The 16,152-nt window shown below is 31.1% G+C and overlaps 1 protein-coding gene across 2 annotated transcripts in view; it reads right to left on the bottom strand.

The window, feature by feature from the left end:
- The window catches only part of LOC106464062 (CCR4-NOT transcription complex subunit 6-like), an 84,383-nt gene that overhangs the window by 13,396 nt on the left and 54,835 nt on the right, over positions 1 to 16,152 (bottom strand). For both annotated transcript variants that reach the window (XM_022391952.1, XM_022391948.1), the window contains 2 exons: positions 2,445 to 2,513; positions 616 to 773 (listed from right to left, as the gene is read on the bottom strand). In XM_022391952.1, coding sequence (XP_022247660.1) covers positions 616 to 773; positions 2,445 to 2,513 — 227 coding nt within the window. The remainder of the gene's footprint in view (positions 1 to 615; positions 774 to 2,444; positions 2,514 to 16,152) is intronic.

The following is a 16,152-nucleotide window of genomic DNA, read 5'->3' as shown; positions in this document are numbered from 1 at the left end:
AGAAAGTGATGTTTTGCATTTGGTGGTACATCAAAGGAATAATTCATTTCATACTCCTCAATCTACAGCGAACTGTCAATGCAAAGATCTATAGTCAGCAACTGGAATGTTTAAGTCAAGCCCTTCATCAGAAATGCTCTCCACTCGTCAATCGGAAGGTGTTCTTCTTTTTTACGACAATGTACGTTCATATGTGGCACGTTTGACGCAACACAAGATTATGGAGTAGGGTTGGGAAGTTCTCTACCACCCACCATATTCTCCAGATATGACACCATCAGGTTACCATCTTTTTCGTTCTCTGCAACACCATCTTAATGGGAAAACGTGGAAGGTGGTAAAGAGGACATCGACATGTTTTTTGCTTCAAAGCCAAGTGATTTCTTTAATCAGGGCATTAACAACCTGCTTGTAAGATGGAAAAGCATCATCTATAAGAATGGAGACTATTTCATTTAATAAATGTTTTTTTTTTATGTACAAGTTATTCAGGTTTTTTCATCTAAAAAAAAGTGACATTATGTTCTTGACAACCTAATAATAACAATGAATATAAAAACCTAAGTTGTAGCTGTGTGTCAACAGAAGGATCACTAAAAGTTAAAATGATCTTACCTGTAGAGATATTATGTCTGCAGAATAGTGCTTAATCTCTTCCATTATACACTTCCGCCTGTACTCCCAGCTGAGAGCCCAAGTTGGACAGTACCCATACATCTGGCGGGTGGCATATTTAGGACACAGTATATTGTAACACATTACACTGAAAACACCTTAAAAATGATAAGAGTACAAGACATAAATGGAAATATACCAACAAACCTTGAGAATCAAATAATTTTGAATTATACTGTAATATATCAAAATGGAAATGCATCAAATCACAGAAATTAAAAATGTGCCATGGCAAGTTATTCTGAAGTGTAGATAAAAATAATTTCAAATCCCCCCCCCAAAAAGAGCACAAGTTCAATACATGATGACATGATAAATATATTAATCAAAACTAAATAAAAGTATTTCACAACATGTTATAATATTGTATAGAGAAAAAAAGAAATGTTTAAAAAATATATAATATTAAAAATAGGTTTTAGAGTTTATCTAAGTTCTAACATAAACAGTGCAACTGTTGCTATTAATTTTGATTCATATATTTATTTTTTACATGCCATTTTGATAATTTACAATAGAAGTCTTTGCAGTAAAACACATTTAAAATTATCATAATAAGAATGTTATATTCCACACGAGGGAATCTTTATATTTTGTAATTTATAAACGTGTAGAATATGTCAAGAGAACAAATCAATACCTTCATGTTGAAACTATCAGCTTAAAATAAACCATTCCCAAAAGCAATTACTTATATAAATAAAATAGGCTGAGCTCTTTACTTTCACCCTACAGCTAGAGAATGGTAAGTGGTTTATGAAAACAAGTTCCGAAATCGTGTTACTCATTTAGTTTTGATCTATTTTAATTCACTAATTTAAACTGAAAAATCATTTCACAAATGTTTTTAAACATGGAGTGTTTTAAGTCTCAAAGAATTTAAACATAATAAAGTTTTCAAGGAAACAACATTTATTCCCTTCCACCATCATTTTATATACTTTGTTTACAGTTTTAATAATTTTGTTCATGAAAAACAAATTTTTGAAAAAGTGTTTGCTTTTCTTAAATTCTTGCACAGGCGTGAAATAAGCATAATATTATAATAAGCCTAATTATAGTTTTTTTACAAATATTTCTATCTTTCTTTACTGGCCTTATATTTTTTTCAGAAAGAAAAAACAAAATAGCATCTTGACCACACATCTTGTATGCCATACGTCACAGCCTAGTACAGGGCCAGTAAAGAAACTTTTGTAAATAAGTATTATCAAGTGTATTGTGATGTAATATTACACAAACAAGAGATCAACAGATCACACTTCTCCAGCATAAAGTATTACATACCACGATACATAAAGTAAGCATCTTGTTTTATCTCAACAAAAAAGACAGTATTATATTGAATAGTACTTTTATTATTAATATTATAATACACAAGACATCTAGTGATGTTATGAAACCTTGTTGGAAACATAAACACAATTTTTTTTTTAAATGGATAAAGGCATTTCTTTATGAAATCACCACAGCATTCTGTTAGCTTTAACTACTTCATTAAGTTTCTCATGAACTGTGAAAAAAAGATTGAATGAAGAATGTAACATGTATAGTTAAATGTGAAGAAATATTCTGTCTAACACTGTCATTTTAATATAAATGCGGTCTCTATAAGCCTAATGGTAGTATATTGTACATAAGTACCAATCAAACATTTTATTAACTTAAATTTTAGTTTTCAACTCTCCAGTTTTTAATTTTAGTTCCACTAAGAGGATTAGCATTCATTAAGTTTTGTTAATAAGAATTACATAACAGCAAGGACTTACATGAGGGACTCTGTCTATTTGGATGTTCTAAAGAAATCCATGGTCTCTGGGGAGGATAAGGTGAGGTGACTAAAGGTGTGAGAAACAAAAAAATTAAGAGAAATTGAAAATACCTGCTGCTTCTAGACAAAAAAAAAGTTCTTGATGATAAATTTACTTAAACTGTAACTTGCAACAAGTAGTATCAGGTTTTTTAAAGTTAAATTGGGATCAATAAAATCCAGTAACAGATCTTTTCACACCAGAATTTTACAGTGTGAAAATATGGGCATAAATAAACAGTCAAGTAATCTTATATAAATAGCACAATCTCACAATAACTAATTACCTTCAATTTTATTCAAGCCATCAATCTAAACTATGATCAAAATGACAACCGTAACTTCATATCAGAACAAATGTTATGTGACAACAAATGTCAAGCTCCTCCAAACATGCTACATGAACTGTAATTATCTACAGTCAATCTGAGATTACTTCAGGTCAGATAACCAGAAACAACCAATAGGTACTAAACTGTAATCATTCACAACCAAAATCAAGTTTCTTTGTACCATAACACAAACTCTTAAAATTTTAAAAATCCTAAACACAAATTTTTTAAAAGATTACTTTTTATTCTATTTCTCTATTCCTAGAATGATGTCAAGTAACATAAAATGTAGATTTTTCATGGTAATATGACCTCTGCCCTAGTGCAATGAAAATACTTCATATCATCATGAATAAAAATTTGTCAATAGTTCTCTAATAATAAAACTACAAATTAATTCAAAAAATACAATAATAGTAACTTTTACCTTAGTCAAGTTCTGATATTAATGATTACAATGTTTTGATCCATAGTATCAGGTCATCATTAGGTGTTACTTTCAAAATGGCAATTGATTTAAGAAAAAAATAAACAGTTGATTTCAACTGCCTTTTTGAATGTGATTATTCCCGATACTACGGTTCAAAATGTTCTAATCATTACAATCATAACTTACCTACTGTAAAAAATTACTGTTACTGTATTTTTGTATTAATTATTCAGTTCAGTAGGCTCCGCACTAAATATTAAAATTTTAAATTACCTTTCAAAATACTTAGAACAAAAATCCCTAAAATATTTTTCTGACTAAATATCCAAAATCAAATTTTTGATTTGTTAATTAATCTATCTTTATTATTATTATTATTATTATTATAAGAAGTTTATACAATAATTCTTATTTTTAAGTTTTAACGTTACCAACAACAAAATAATAAACAAATATTCAGGATATAACAAGTTGAACACGTTATAAAAATTTAGTTAAACTAAGTAAATAAATGAATCAAAACTGATGGCCTAACTTAATAGATCATACGAGTAAGGGCATCTGTCCAGTTAGTAGAGTTAAGAGTTCAAATCCCATTCAGTCTCAATCTTTAATACTTTATAAGCTTTTACAATTCCACAAGTGTGTATAAGCAGCAATCCTCATTTAGCTAATCATACTTCTGTGCACAAATTCTGTTTAATTAAACAGAAAAGGTTGGAAATATGAATTCTGTTTCAATATAACTGGACATACAGCTTGAGCATTTAGAGTATTACAAAACAGTATTTTAAAAGTTTGTTGCATACAATTGCTTGAAAATAGTATGTGGTTTCCTGCTGTTTATTCTTGTATTTGACTATCACAGTGTTATTACTTCAAAATCAACATTTATACTCTATCATTTTTCTATTATAACAAAGATGAGAAGAGGGGGGTGCTTTCATGGTGTTACTGTGACTTATCTCCCACTAACTAACCTACCACATTGAAATATAAGCCGTCAAAATGTCAAATTTCTACTCCAAATGTTTTAAAGGTTCTTTAATCAATAATTAAAAAGACTGTCTTAACGGAAATGTAAAAGGTAGAAACATTAAAAATATGACACAAATTCTATTAAATGAATTATATTTTTTGTATCTACAGTTTCGCTTTACAAAAATGATGTAGAAAGACAAAAAAAATAAGATACTCTTCTTGAAATATGTATGTGTGATTCACCATATAACTACTTTATTGCATACCTTCCCCTATGTATCTGAATGCAAGTCAAAAATTAGGTTGATTCTGCAGAATGATGCACTAACATATTCACAGTTTTTGTGGTCAGATTTACTAAAAAATACTACTTTGGTAAAGTAGTAATGTATCAGTGAAATCAATGCTTTTATTCTATTTTAAAACATTAAAAGTGGTGTTCTATGTTTCCTTGTTTGGGATTCCATGTTTTTAAAAATATGCAATGCAATAAATACATAATTCTTCTTGACAGTAACCAAACACAAATTTTTCTTAAATAAAAAAAAAATTTCCTGTTACAAGCAAACTACTATTATAGACAATAACAAAAATCAGTACTATTTTTTTAAACAAATGTTATTTTTTAGTTACATATCTTTCTTCAATAATTGGTGAAAGTAAGACTTGTGGAATTTTCTTTTTTCCTCTTCTGAAGGAAACTGTGCTGAGACTTAGTTTGAACTGTCCAACAGAAGTTTGTATTTCATGTCTTTTACTATTTATGACTACAGTATATTAAATGTGAACGACAGATTTCACACTCATCTATTTTACTTTTGAGGCCATTTTTCTTGGAAGAAAAAAGTTTTCTAACTAGGTATGCAGAAATACTGATAGTGAATTTATATCACATTCACATGTTTTTAACACATTAAATAAATTGTTAATTCATAACAATATATAATACAATATTAAAGTTAACAATGACTAACAGCTAATGAGTATACAAAATAAAATTAACCATAAAAATAAGACTGGTGAACATTTTATCACAATATTGTTACACATGATTTCAATGCTTTGTATTCACTTCTAGATTAACTTTATTTTAGGAAATAGGAGGACAATAACATAATGTGGCAGAATTAATTGCTAGCACTAATTGTACATGTTTTCCTAGTCCCTACATTACAGTATGAAATATAGTAGTAATACAAAAATCAGTATTTTGAATTAAAACTATTATCTAAATAAGGATTGATTTTATTTTTATATTAGCCTAGAATAGTGTTACAAAAGATTGGTATTCCCCAAAACAGTATACAAAAGTAAAAAGAAAATCTGAGTATTATGTTTTTTTTCTCCAATAGAAGTCAGTAGAAAAAAAACTAACAATAAATATAATTTTCTTTTAAAAAGCCCAATATATTTTACTGTAAAATACACACAATACCATAATGAGCTTTTTACAAAAATATTTACAGTATACATTCTTAAGAATGCATGTCTTAAGATTTAAATTAAAACTCTATACATAATATTCATTTTACCATGACAAACACATCAATAAGATTTCATGTTTTGCTTTTTATAAATCATTCTCTTGAGAACAGTTCCTGCACAAAAAGCTGTTTTGGTATAGTTTAGCATATATTTATTTCTGCCTTCTTACTTTTAAGTAATATCTTTTTTTTTTCATTTATATTTATACATTTTTACAAAGTTTGGTATGAGTCATGACTGACGACCCAATATCAGAAGTTTAAAACAATACTTTTGTTAAAGTTATAACACTTTTTTGCTCAAAATTATAGTTCATCAGGTCATTTAGGGCATAACCAAAGTTACAAGTGACTGCTATCCACGAGTATGTTCCTGTTGGCTCTTTAAGTAAAATATTCAGGTCCTGAAGAAATTCTTCAGCACTCATTATGCACAACTATCCTGCAACCCTGTTTAGCTGTCTAACTGTGGGAAGGTTTTAAAGATGACGTAATTCTAGTTGAAATGATCTTGGTAAAAGTTCGTAACAGTTCTTTGTGGCCTCTTGAATATTCCTACAGGTGATGTCACATGTATAAATGAATCTGATTAGAAATACTATACTTTAGTACAGCCTTCACAGATTCTTTTGGAATTTCATTTGCCTCACATCTTCAGGGTCATACCGATGTTTCCTGGGACCTTGTGCAACATAAATTTGGCACCGTTCCCCCAACCCAAAAAAATCTTATATTATAATCATTACAAAGAGCTGCCTTGATACAGGCAAGTACCCATTAGTTCGCTTTGTTACTCTATTAGGGAATCAGTGCCCCCCTTTGAGTTGGTGACCTGCACTAACATACTACTAGCACTACCCATGGTACAGCCCTGCACATCTTTATACTTAACCTGTTGGCTTTTAAGGAAGTTTTGATATTCAAAACATATACAGCCATCTTCACTGTGCAACTTTTTTAACAGTGCATCAGCAATTTCACAGTTTTGTCTAAGATAATACTTTACATATACTCAATCTCATGTTGTTTTGGATTGCTTTTGCCATCTAACATTCACATTTCAAAATATCTTGTGAATCATGAGTGACCATCAATTTGGAGGGTAAGCTTAATAATGAGAAAAAATTATTTTTCAGATCAACTGATGTTCAACAGTCTTGTCAAATCTATTTCAAGGAAAGTGCAATCAACTTTGCTTTTTCATTTCACATTTGTGATAACATAAACACTTCCATCTGGGCTGAAGATTAATAAACCTACAGATGTCACATACAATAATGCTAGTTTCAAGATAGTATTGCTTGAAGACAGTGAATGTCTGTTCACATTCTTATGCCTTATAATACATTACTCCAAATTCTTGTGAAGAAATTTTAGTGTGTCCTCAACTTTCATGCAGGTTACTCAATTTTTAGCAAATTCTGTATAACTTCATATATTGTTGGTTCTGTGTACATCCCTCATTCACTTTTTATATGAAACAGAGATGAAATTAAGAGGTGCAGCTAAGATTTCGTTTCTTTTTGTTCAGGGTTTGTGTTTTCTATTATGTTAGTTTTTCTTTTATTCAGGCCATCAATATCATAACTAAATGACTACTATAGGTTAGGATATCATTAAAGTAATTTAAGATAAACATTATAACAATCCTTCTAAAACACACTATTAAAATTTCAAAAGTTGTTAGAATACTATATAGTACAAACAGTAGAAACAATATCCCCCAGGGTACAATTACCTGCGTTAAATGTTGTCAACTCTTAGTTCTCCATGTTTACCTAACTTTTCCATACTAACTCAACAGATTCAGAAATGAAAACCAAGTGTAGCCACATAAAATTTCAAGAATAGAATAGAAAAAGGTAGGCATCTTTTTTTGATGTTATTTAACACCTAGTAATCCAGGCAAAAAGAAGTTAATCCATCACTCTTCTTTACAAGCAGAATAGATGATGCTCAGGAACTTGCACTCAGCTTTATCACATTGCTTTCTTCCTGTATGACAATCAGTAGACATCTAATGCTTTGATGCAAAATCTTCACAATCATTACTTATTTGTCCAAGTTCCATAAATCACTAGGTATGGCAACTTGAGATTCTATATATATATATTAGGTCACAACAAGTTTACACTGGGTTCTTGTTATGCTTGCTTCTCACAACTTTGAATTTGAAGGGTTTAAAAACATATTAAGCTGGCAGTAAGTTGGCTTCATTTACTATTTTAAATATACTAAACTTCAAACTGTCTCAAAACTTAAAAGAGTCCAATTACTCTTGATATTGGTTTTAAAACCCATTGTCCATCATACTGGTATCTCTCATAAAAGCTTTACTATTTTCATGTATACTAAAATAATAACTTGTAACAATTCATTTTGGATTTACAGTGAAAGCATATGTGTCAAATATTAGTACATCATTTTAATGTCAGAGTACAACTGTATGCCAGGAAGACACAAGATGTTTAGCTTTAGCTATAGAAGTTGACACCTAGGATGAAATATCAACAATACCTGTGTGATACAGACAATTAACCTTCTGAAATCTTTTGCTCATTGTTAATTATAGAGATCTTAGGTTTCCCACACTAAGTACAGGCAGTGGAGCTTTGTTATATGGTCTCACATGGCATCTTTGTTGGAGGACAGTAACAATATTAATGAAGATGATGTCACTGTATAATAAATATGCTGTATTTACTTCACTTACTGAATTTTTTTTATATACTAAACTAATATAAATTAAAACCAATTTCCATATGACCTCATGTCACAGCTCTATGTAAAAAATAATGGTGGAATATAAAAAGACAAAGCTTAAAAAGCATTTTTGAAGTTACAGTTAATACAAATCATGAGATGATCCTCCTTTCTTTCAGTAGGTAAAACTATTTGACAAAGTGCGTCATTTACTAGAAGTCACACATTACACATACATTATTTCTTTGGCAAACCCTGTGCATAAATTTCCTATAGGCATGATTGACACATATGTTCATAAAAAAAAAATCTCAGTGAACTATCATGAGACTGCTTCATAACAAGAAATATAACTGTGTTGAGATTAACAAAATTATCCCCAAGTAGCACACATCCATCTTCCAAATGTCATTTTACACCTAAAATATTCCAATGGTATTATTGACTTTAGTTTTCTTATGTTTTAGAAATACTATCACTGGTAATTGCATTGGCCAACTCTAGCTTTAACTAAGGTAGCTTCCTATTCCTTGAATAATGTCTGGCTTGGAAACAGTGATTGTAGATTCAATAATAATTAGGATGTAACATTGACTTAAATCACAGTACCAATACATTGTGAGCAAGTGGCCTCAGAAACATTCCATTATGGATAAGGCAACTACATTCAGTTTACTTCAACTTTGTTGCTGTTTCCTTACTAATCACAATTTGCATCATCATAATTTTTTTTATAATTCTATCTCTGTGTTCTAGTTTCTAGGGTGTTGTTCTGAACTATTATTTTGAGACCTCAGTTCACTTTTCCATGCTTTATACTGTAGTCAAAGTCCTTCCTGACCAACACTAATAATGTCTACTTTGCTGTCTTTGAAGAATTTGATAGTTTCCTGTGAAATATTATTCTTTGTCTTTCCTGGAGACTCACGTGCTTTCATTCTTAAAACAAGTTTTGGTATTGGGTAATTTTTTTAACATACCTCACACAAAAATATTCAGATCAGTTCTTGTAATTTATTTAGGCATTCATTTAAGTCATGGATTACACAGCTATTAGCTACTCTACTAATTCTGCAATGTTGAATGGACTTGTGCTTCACAGCAATTGAAACACCTTCTCTCTAACATATTACTTCTGCTCTGTTTCTGTCAAAGCAACATCAGTGAAGTCATCATAGAAAGACCATGAATACATTGCCTTATTTAGTATTTGAGGGTGGAACAACTAAATATTACATATTCTTGGTTAGTACTGTAAGAGATTACCCTCCTGTTCACACTTCTCTTGAAAATGGATTATAACACTTATTTCTGCTGAGGCATCCAAAAAGTTTGAATGAAGTAGAAACTAATAACTGGTAATAATGTTAGTTTTCTTAGAGTGAGTTTCTCAATACTGTATGGTTGGATATTTCAAAAGGTCAGCTGAGAGGGAACTTGATAATTAATCTCATATTGGACTTATTATGCTTCCAACATTTTTTTTTATAATCTTACTCTATTGTGTCCAATGGTCCAAATGTGGAAAAGGTCTCATAATACAATTAAGTTTTTGGTAATACATTTTCTTGTTTGTTTCTCTTCATTCTTTGTGTGACAAATACAATTTTTGCATCCGTGCTTTACCAACATCTTGTTAAATTTCTGATTAACATCTTTAATTTTACTGCCTCTTTTTTCCCAACACCTCTTAAAGACACAGGTCAAACTGTTAATGTTATTTTTCTATGTATTTCTTTTAGATCCTTACTGAAACATCCTTTCACAGAGTATATAATTCTTATTTGAATTCAGATAAAAATTTCAAGTGTTGTGTAGGTGAAGGGTCAAGTGATAAAACTGAATTTTAACAAGGTATCTTCACCACATTTAGAAAAAAGCATATTAACTAAGATTATGAGTGTTTCTTGTTTATCAGCTTGGATATCTTTTGAAAAGGGCAGAATAAAATCAAATAAAAAATGTTATGTGAGAATTGTGCAGTTCCATTAAGCTTTAGTCCCTGTAATTTATACAAGTTATATAAAAATAAAAACAATTCATTTCACAAGACAAAACTCATTAACTTAATGAACCCCAATTTTATAGTTAAATACCAACATGGCACTTTGTAAAATTTATATGAAAGTGTACTATTTTCACAAGATTGTTCATATAGCCTACACTTGTCTTCTAGGTATTACAACAGTTATTTTTCTATTACAAAAACAAAACAACAAAAACCATTTGTAAAATAAGACTGGTTTTACGTCCATGCATATCATCCCTGGTTATAAATGCACGAATAATTAATAATATGCATACCAGCCTTGAAAACGAGGAGAACGAAGTATAAAAACAAAATGATTAAATTCACTTTTCTACGTACCTTGGTAACTAACACAGCAATAAATATTGCAGATTCATTTGCAAAAGTTAAATGTGTTAGTTATACTCACAAGAGAAGAAATACAAAGAGTCTGTATCCCCCTCCCTCCATTCCCAAATAGCATGAAAGGGGAGGGGGTTTTCAGTAGTTATTCTCATGCACTTATGTACGTACGGAAATCCCAATAACTTTAGAATAAGAAGTAACACACATTCATGAAGTACTATAAAATAGTGAAAATTATGCGTTCTAGAGATCTGAGTGCGTTTGTTTTCTAACTTATTTACAAATCAAACCTATGTCGTCCAGAGTATAAGTCTGTTACGATGTGCTATTTGACATACGACAACTTATGACCACATGTTAAGTTCAAAACATATTTAAAATACAGTCTCCACTATTTAATAAAACACTAGCAGCAGCAAGTAGACATTGAGATTTATTTCTTAGCAAAAGTTGTGGTCACGAGTCTTTTATCTACACTAAGAGAGAGAGAGAAAAATATGCAAAAATGCATCATAAAAGTTGAGTGCCTTTGATTATCAAAAGTTAAAAAGGCTTGTCACTTACACAATAATATCAGTAATTTAAAAAGAAATGCAGAAAAACCTGAAATAATGTACCGGCGGAAGTCGTCTTAACACTACACGCAACATCTATTTGTTAAACAAAACTGAATGTACATAACACAGTAAACCAAACAAACACTACTACAAAACTATTAACGTGCCGAATCAAGGCCAAACAAAAACGTAATAAATGGTAACACTACGAATTTATGTATGTCAAACTTCCGGTTACAAATTACAATGCACGATTCGGTAACCGACTTGAAAAACGGATTTTTCAATCATGTCAGCTTTCTTGGAAGTCCTTGTCCATCGAGGGATAACACGAAGCACACACAATCATTCTTTGTGAAAGGGAAATTTAAATTTCATATAACTGCATTTTTATCGGATGATAATATGCAGAAAATCTATGGCAGCATTGGAATGTTAACGATTTGATGCTAACGCATTTTAAATATATTATAAAATCCTACAAGTAGAGAGAGAAACAAAAGAGCGATGACGTACTTGTTTACTGTTCAAGGTACAACATATTTTATCGCTGATTTTTTTCTTTATATCTAAATATAATGTTTTCTATTATTTGTAATTGTTGCCTTGCTATTCTGTTGTGCAACGTGCTTTTACAATATTAAGTTTTCTACCAGTCTTATTTGTAAATTTCGTCTTACTGTACTGTTGTGCATCGTGCTTTTTCCACATTTCTTTCCCAGGTAAATGTCTACTATTTTTCTTTGTGCCTGTGATCTTGTTATACCTTACAAGACTAAGTATCGGGGGTCGACCCCCCACAGCGAGCACGGCGCAGATAACACGTTATGCAGCTTTGTACTAAAACACACGCAACACCTTGTTACACCGCTCAACAATGGACCTTGAAGAATCTCCTTATGAAGTAAAAGCCAAACAACTTTTTTTTGTGCTATAATGAGCTGTCACTTCTGAAACACAGCTTCGTATAACATTGTTCTTTCCAGGCAGATCTGAATAGTACATATACTCAATCTCATCATGATTAAAATACACGACATTCACTATATTAATGACAGGACCGGCCACTTTATACAGCTATGTCTTTTTTAACAGAGACCAATTTTCTTTAGAGAATAATTTACATTTGTATGTTAAGAAATTTCAATCACATTAGCGGTACAGTCTAGGATAAACACGTTCTTATTTTTTAACCTTTTGTACATACCATGCCACCTGCTCGGCCTAGACAAGCTTAATTTATAACCCTTAATATTTTACCCCTACAACACCGGTGATGTTAGTAACACTTCAACACGTTTATTTTATTTTATTATATCTTTATCACAGATCCTGGTTTTTACATTTATGCATTATCAACATTTCTGATATTGGTCCACTTAAATATTCCTAATACAATGTTGAAAAGAAAGCAGCTGGCTATATAATTTGAAAACTACGCCTCATGAAACAACTTTTCTGAATTTAACCCCCTGCAGACAAACTGTAAGTGTACAATGACCTCCGCCACCCTGAGCTTGATTTATGCTGCAGTATTGTGCAAGAGAAAATGTGTCACACTGACAATTTGTTTTTGCATAATAAAACCACTTAACAACAGTATTATATGCGAGCGGACACGTATTTTCCTCACCCCAGAATACATCAACGTCGAATGCAATGGAAGAAAGGACTAGATCCTGCATTATTTCATGCAATGCAAAGTTTGATGTTTTATAAAAGTAGGCCACGAGGTTGGCAATTCAAATAAGATCCTGTCTATGTTAAGTGTTGTCTATCGAGAGAGTAATACCTGACACGCGGGTTTTCGCTCATTTCTCTCTCCTTCGGAGAAACAACGTTCATAAATATAAACTTGCACCTCCTCTCCAAAAACACACTTCTGTAAATAGCAAACGTAAAGCAGCAGCACTGATAAACATGCTATAATTACGTAATTACCCGTTAAGTATCCCGGGTCAAGATAGTAACGGTAATACCACAATACTGTCCCCACATAACATTTTCAAAACACTTATTAATACACAATTATATACCATTTACATGTTTATTTACCTATACGTCATCTTATGGCTGTATGTATGACATCAGCATCATTTTTGAACCATCTTAAAATAAACTTTCTCCCAATTTGTATATTGAGTTAACGGGGTTTTATGAAGTGTAAACATACCCAAAGCTGCTCGCAGGTACACGAGACCATCTCCAAATGAAGAAATAACGTGCTTATGTACTAAAATCTTCAGATTTCGAAAAATTTATAATTCGTCTTATTTCAAAGACATTTTTCGGTAAATGGATTTATATTTTCTTCGGAATTCAGATGACTATCCCATTTTACACGTGCTTCAAGTTGGTAAAACAAGTCTACCAAGTGCATTTACGATAATTACTTCAGGAGACTCAAATCTTTCATGTTTTGTTTTTGATCCCTGATAGCTTTGGAAATTCTGTCTCATGTTAAACATATAATAAAAGAAAAAAAAACTAAATATTTAATTCATTAATTTCAATGGAACAATTGTAAATGTCACAACAAAAGTGTTAACTTTACTCACATTCAGTAATATATTTAAACACTTAATGATTATCAAAGATATAAACAAGTTCACAGATACCCCCTTTCACATCATGTGCTAAGAGGAAGAAGAATTGGGTGAACGAAGATTTGCATCCTCTAGAGGCTTAAATATAAAAAACGTTCACTTCTTAAACCCGAGCGGATTCTGCCAGCATCTGCCTGAAAATCCTGATTTACCCAACGGACGGTGACGGAGTTCGATAACATTTAAATTTCTTTAGCTGAAAACAAATCTAAACCATGTTATTATTCTTAAAATTAAGACAACTGAAGTTTTATAAAGCATGTTGATAATTATTAGAAAATCATGACAATGATTCTGGCAGAATGTGCAAAACATTACGGATTGAAAGAGTTAATACACACCACAGGTAAAAATACCAAGTTAAGCTATCCTGTAAAATATCAATCTACGCTAACTCATCATAGGAAAAATACTGATGAGGTTCACACAAACTAACATCATGGTGAAAATATTGATGAGCCACACGCAAACTAACACCATGGGGAAAAAACTGATGATGCGCACACAAACAAACACCATGGTGAAAAACTGATGATGAGCCACACACCAACTAACACCATGGTGAAAATACTGATGAGGCTCACACCAACTAACACTACAGTAACTAGAGGGGCACTCAGTAAAGCACATACCTCCGCCACACAGCATTGATGATATTCGGCTCTCAAAAAATACGAATTGTGTCCGTATATTCGTCATTATCAACGAAAATAGACCATTTTTGACAGGACAATGAGGAATAACATTCTACATGTGTCCATCAAGTTTCATCAAACTTCGATCATTTTAAACTGAGATATAGAGCAAAATAATTTGAAAAATCGGTCCCCAAGTTAACTGATAGGGATTTTTTGAATTTTCGTGATCTTGGCCTTTGACCCTCCAAAAACTAACCACTTCTAATTTGGGTCATATTCCAAATTCAAAACAATTTTCGTCCAAATCCATTCAGCCATTTTTGAAAAATCTTGCTGACAAACGCATACGCACAGGCGTGAAATCATAGCCTCTGTCCACCTTTGGTGGAAAAGGTAAAAATACTTAGAAACTTAAACAACATGATGGTGGTAAATACAAAGTCCAATCTATTATTCAATTTACCATTTGTCATTCAGTTCTGTCAGTTTCCAGGTGTGCCACTCCTCACCCATAACCCTGAACAAGGGCAAATCGAAAGAACAAGACTAGGATTCTTACAGTAACAGTGTATATGTTTTGAGTCATCTTTTACTTGCTAAAGTAAATGCATATAGGTTCATTCTAATGAGTAAAAAATAGGTTAAAACACCATACATATTATATGATGGTAAGGATATTCATTATTCATAACATAAAATACTTATATCTAAAGAAAAGATGTTAAAAGGATGACGTTTTTAAACACTCCCTCTATACACAATATTAATGAGTGTCTGAACAGTTCTTAGGGTTATAAAGATTTAAAAAAGTAACCCCTATTTACATTAGTAATTAAGAATGATAAAACTAATCACTTCAAACTGTCTCCCTTTCCCTTCACAAAATTCTTTAAAGTTTCAGAAAATAAATTTTATTTCAAAAGTTCAGATATGTCCCCTTCTTTTACATAGTTAAAAACTCTTATTAACAAGTTGTATTTTTCATGATGTCAGAAACACACGTAGGTTCAAGAGGTATTGATACAAGATGACAAAAACCCTGAAGAAGAAAGGTCCACCTTATAACTCGGGTTATGGGGTTTTATCATCTTATTAACAAATTGTATTTATGGGTGCAATTTTGTGGATTTTGTAAAGTGTTTTATAACTCATCAAAAACATGTACTAAACTAAATATTATCAAAAAATATAGTACATATTCAATAGAAAATAATCTTCTGTTTGCACTTTTCTCACTCTACAAAACTCCTGGAGATCAGATTACGAGAAAAGCTACACAAGTATTGATTTTTTCTTTCTATAAGATCTGTTATTAGCCAGCCAAATATAAAATCGAATCGCAGAAAAGCATTCAAATGTGGATGTTTTATATTTTTGCATGGAATAATTATTAAAAAAAAACTTGTAAAATGGATCATAAAATACAATTTCAAAGTTTCTTTTCCTCAATTAATGGTTTACAATACAAACATTAAACACGTTTCTAAACCATTAGGTAGTAAAGAACTATCTCTACAGCATAACACAATATATAATAAAAAAAAAAAGAAAATACTAAATAA

The sequence above is a fragment of the Limulus polyphemus genome, unplaced genomic scaffold (genome assembly GCF_000517525.1).
Source record: "Limulus polyphemus unplaced genomic scaffold, Limulus_polyphemus-2.1.2 Scaffold57, whole genome shotgun sequence".
Taxonomy (NCBI): Eukaryota; Metazoa; Arthropoda; class Merostomata; order Xiphosura; family Limulidae; genus Limulus; species Limulus polyphemus.
The sequence above is the reverse complement of the archived record's forward strand: the minus strand, read 5'-3'. Positions and strand labels throughout refer to the sequence as shown.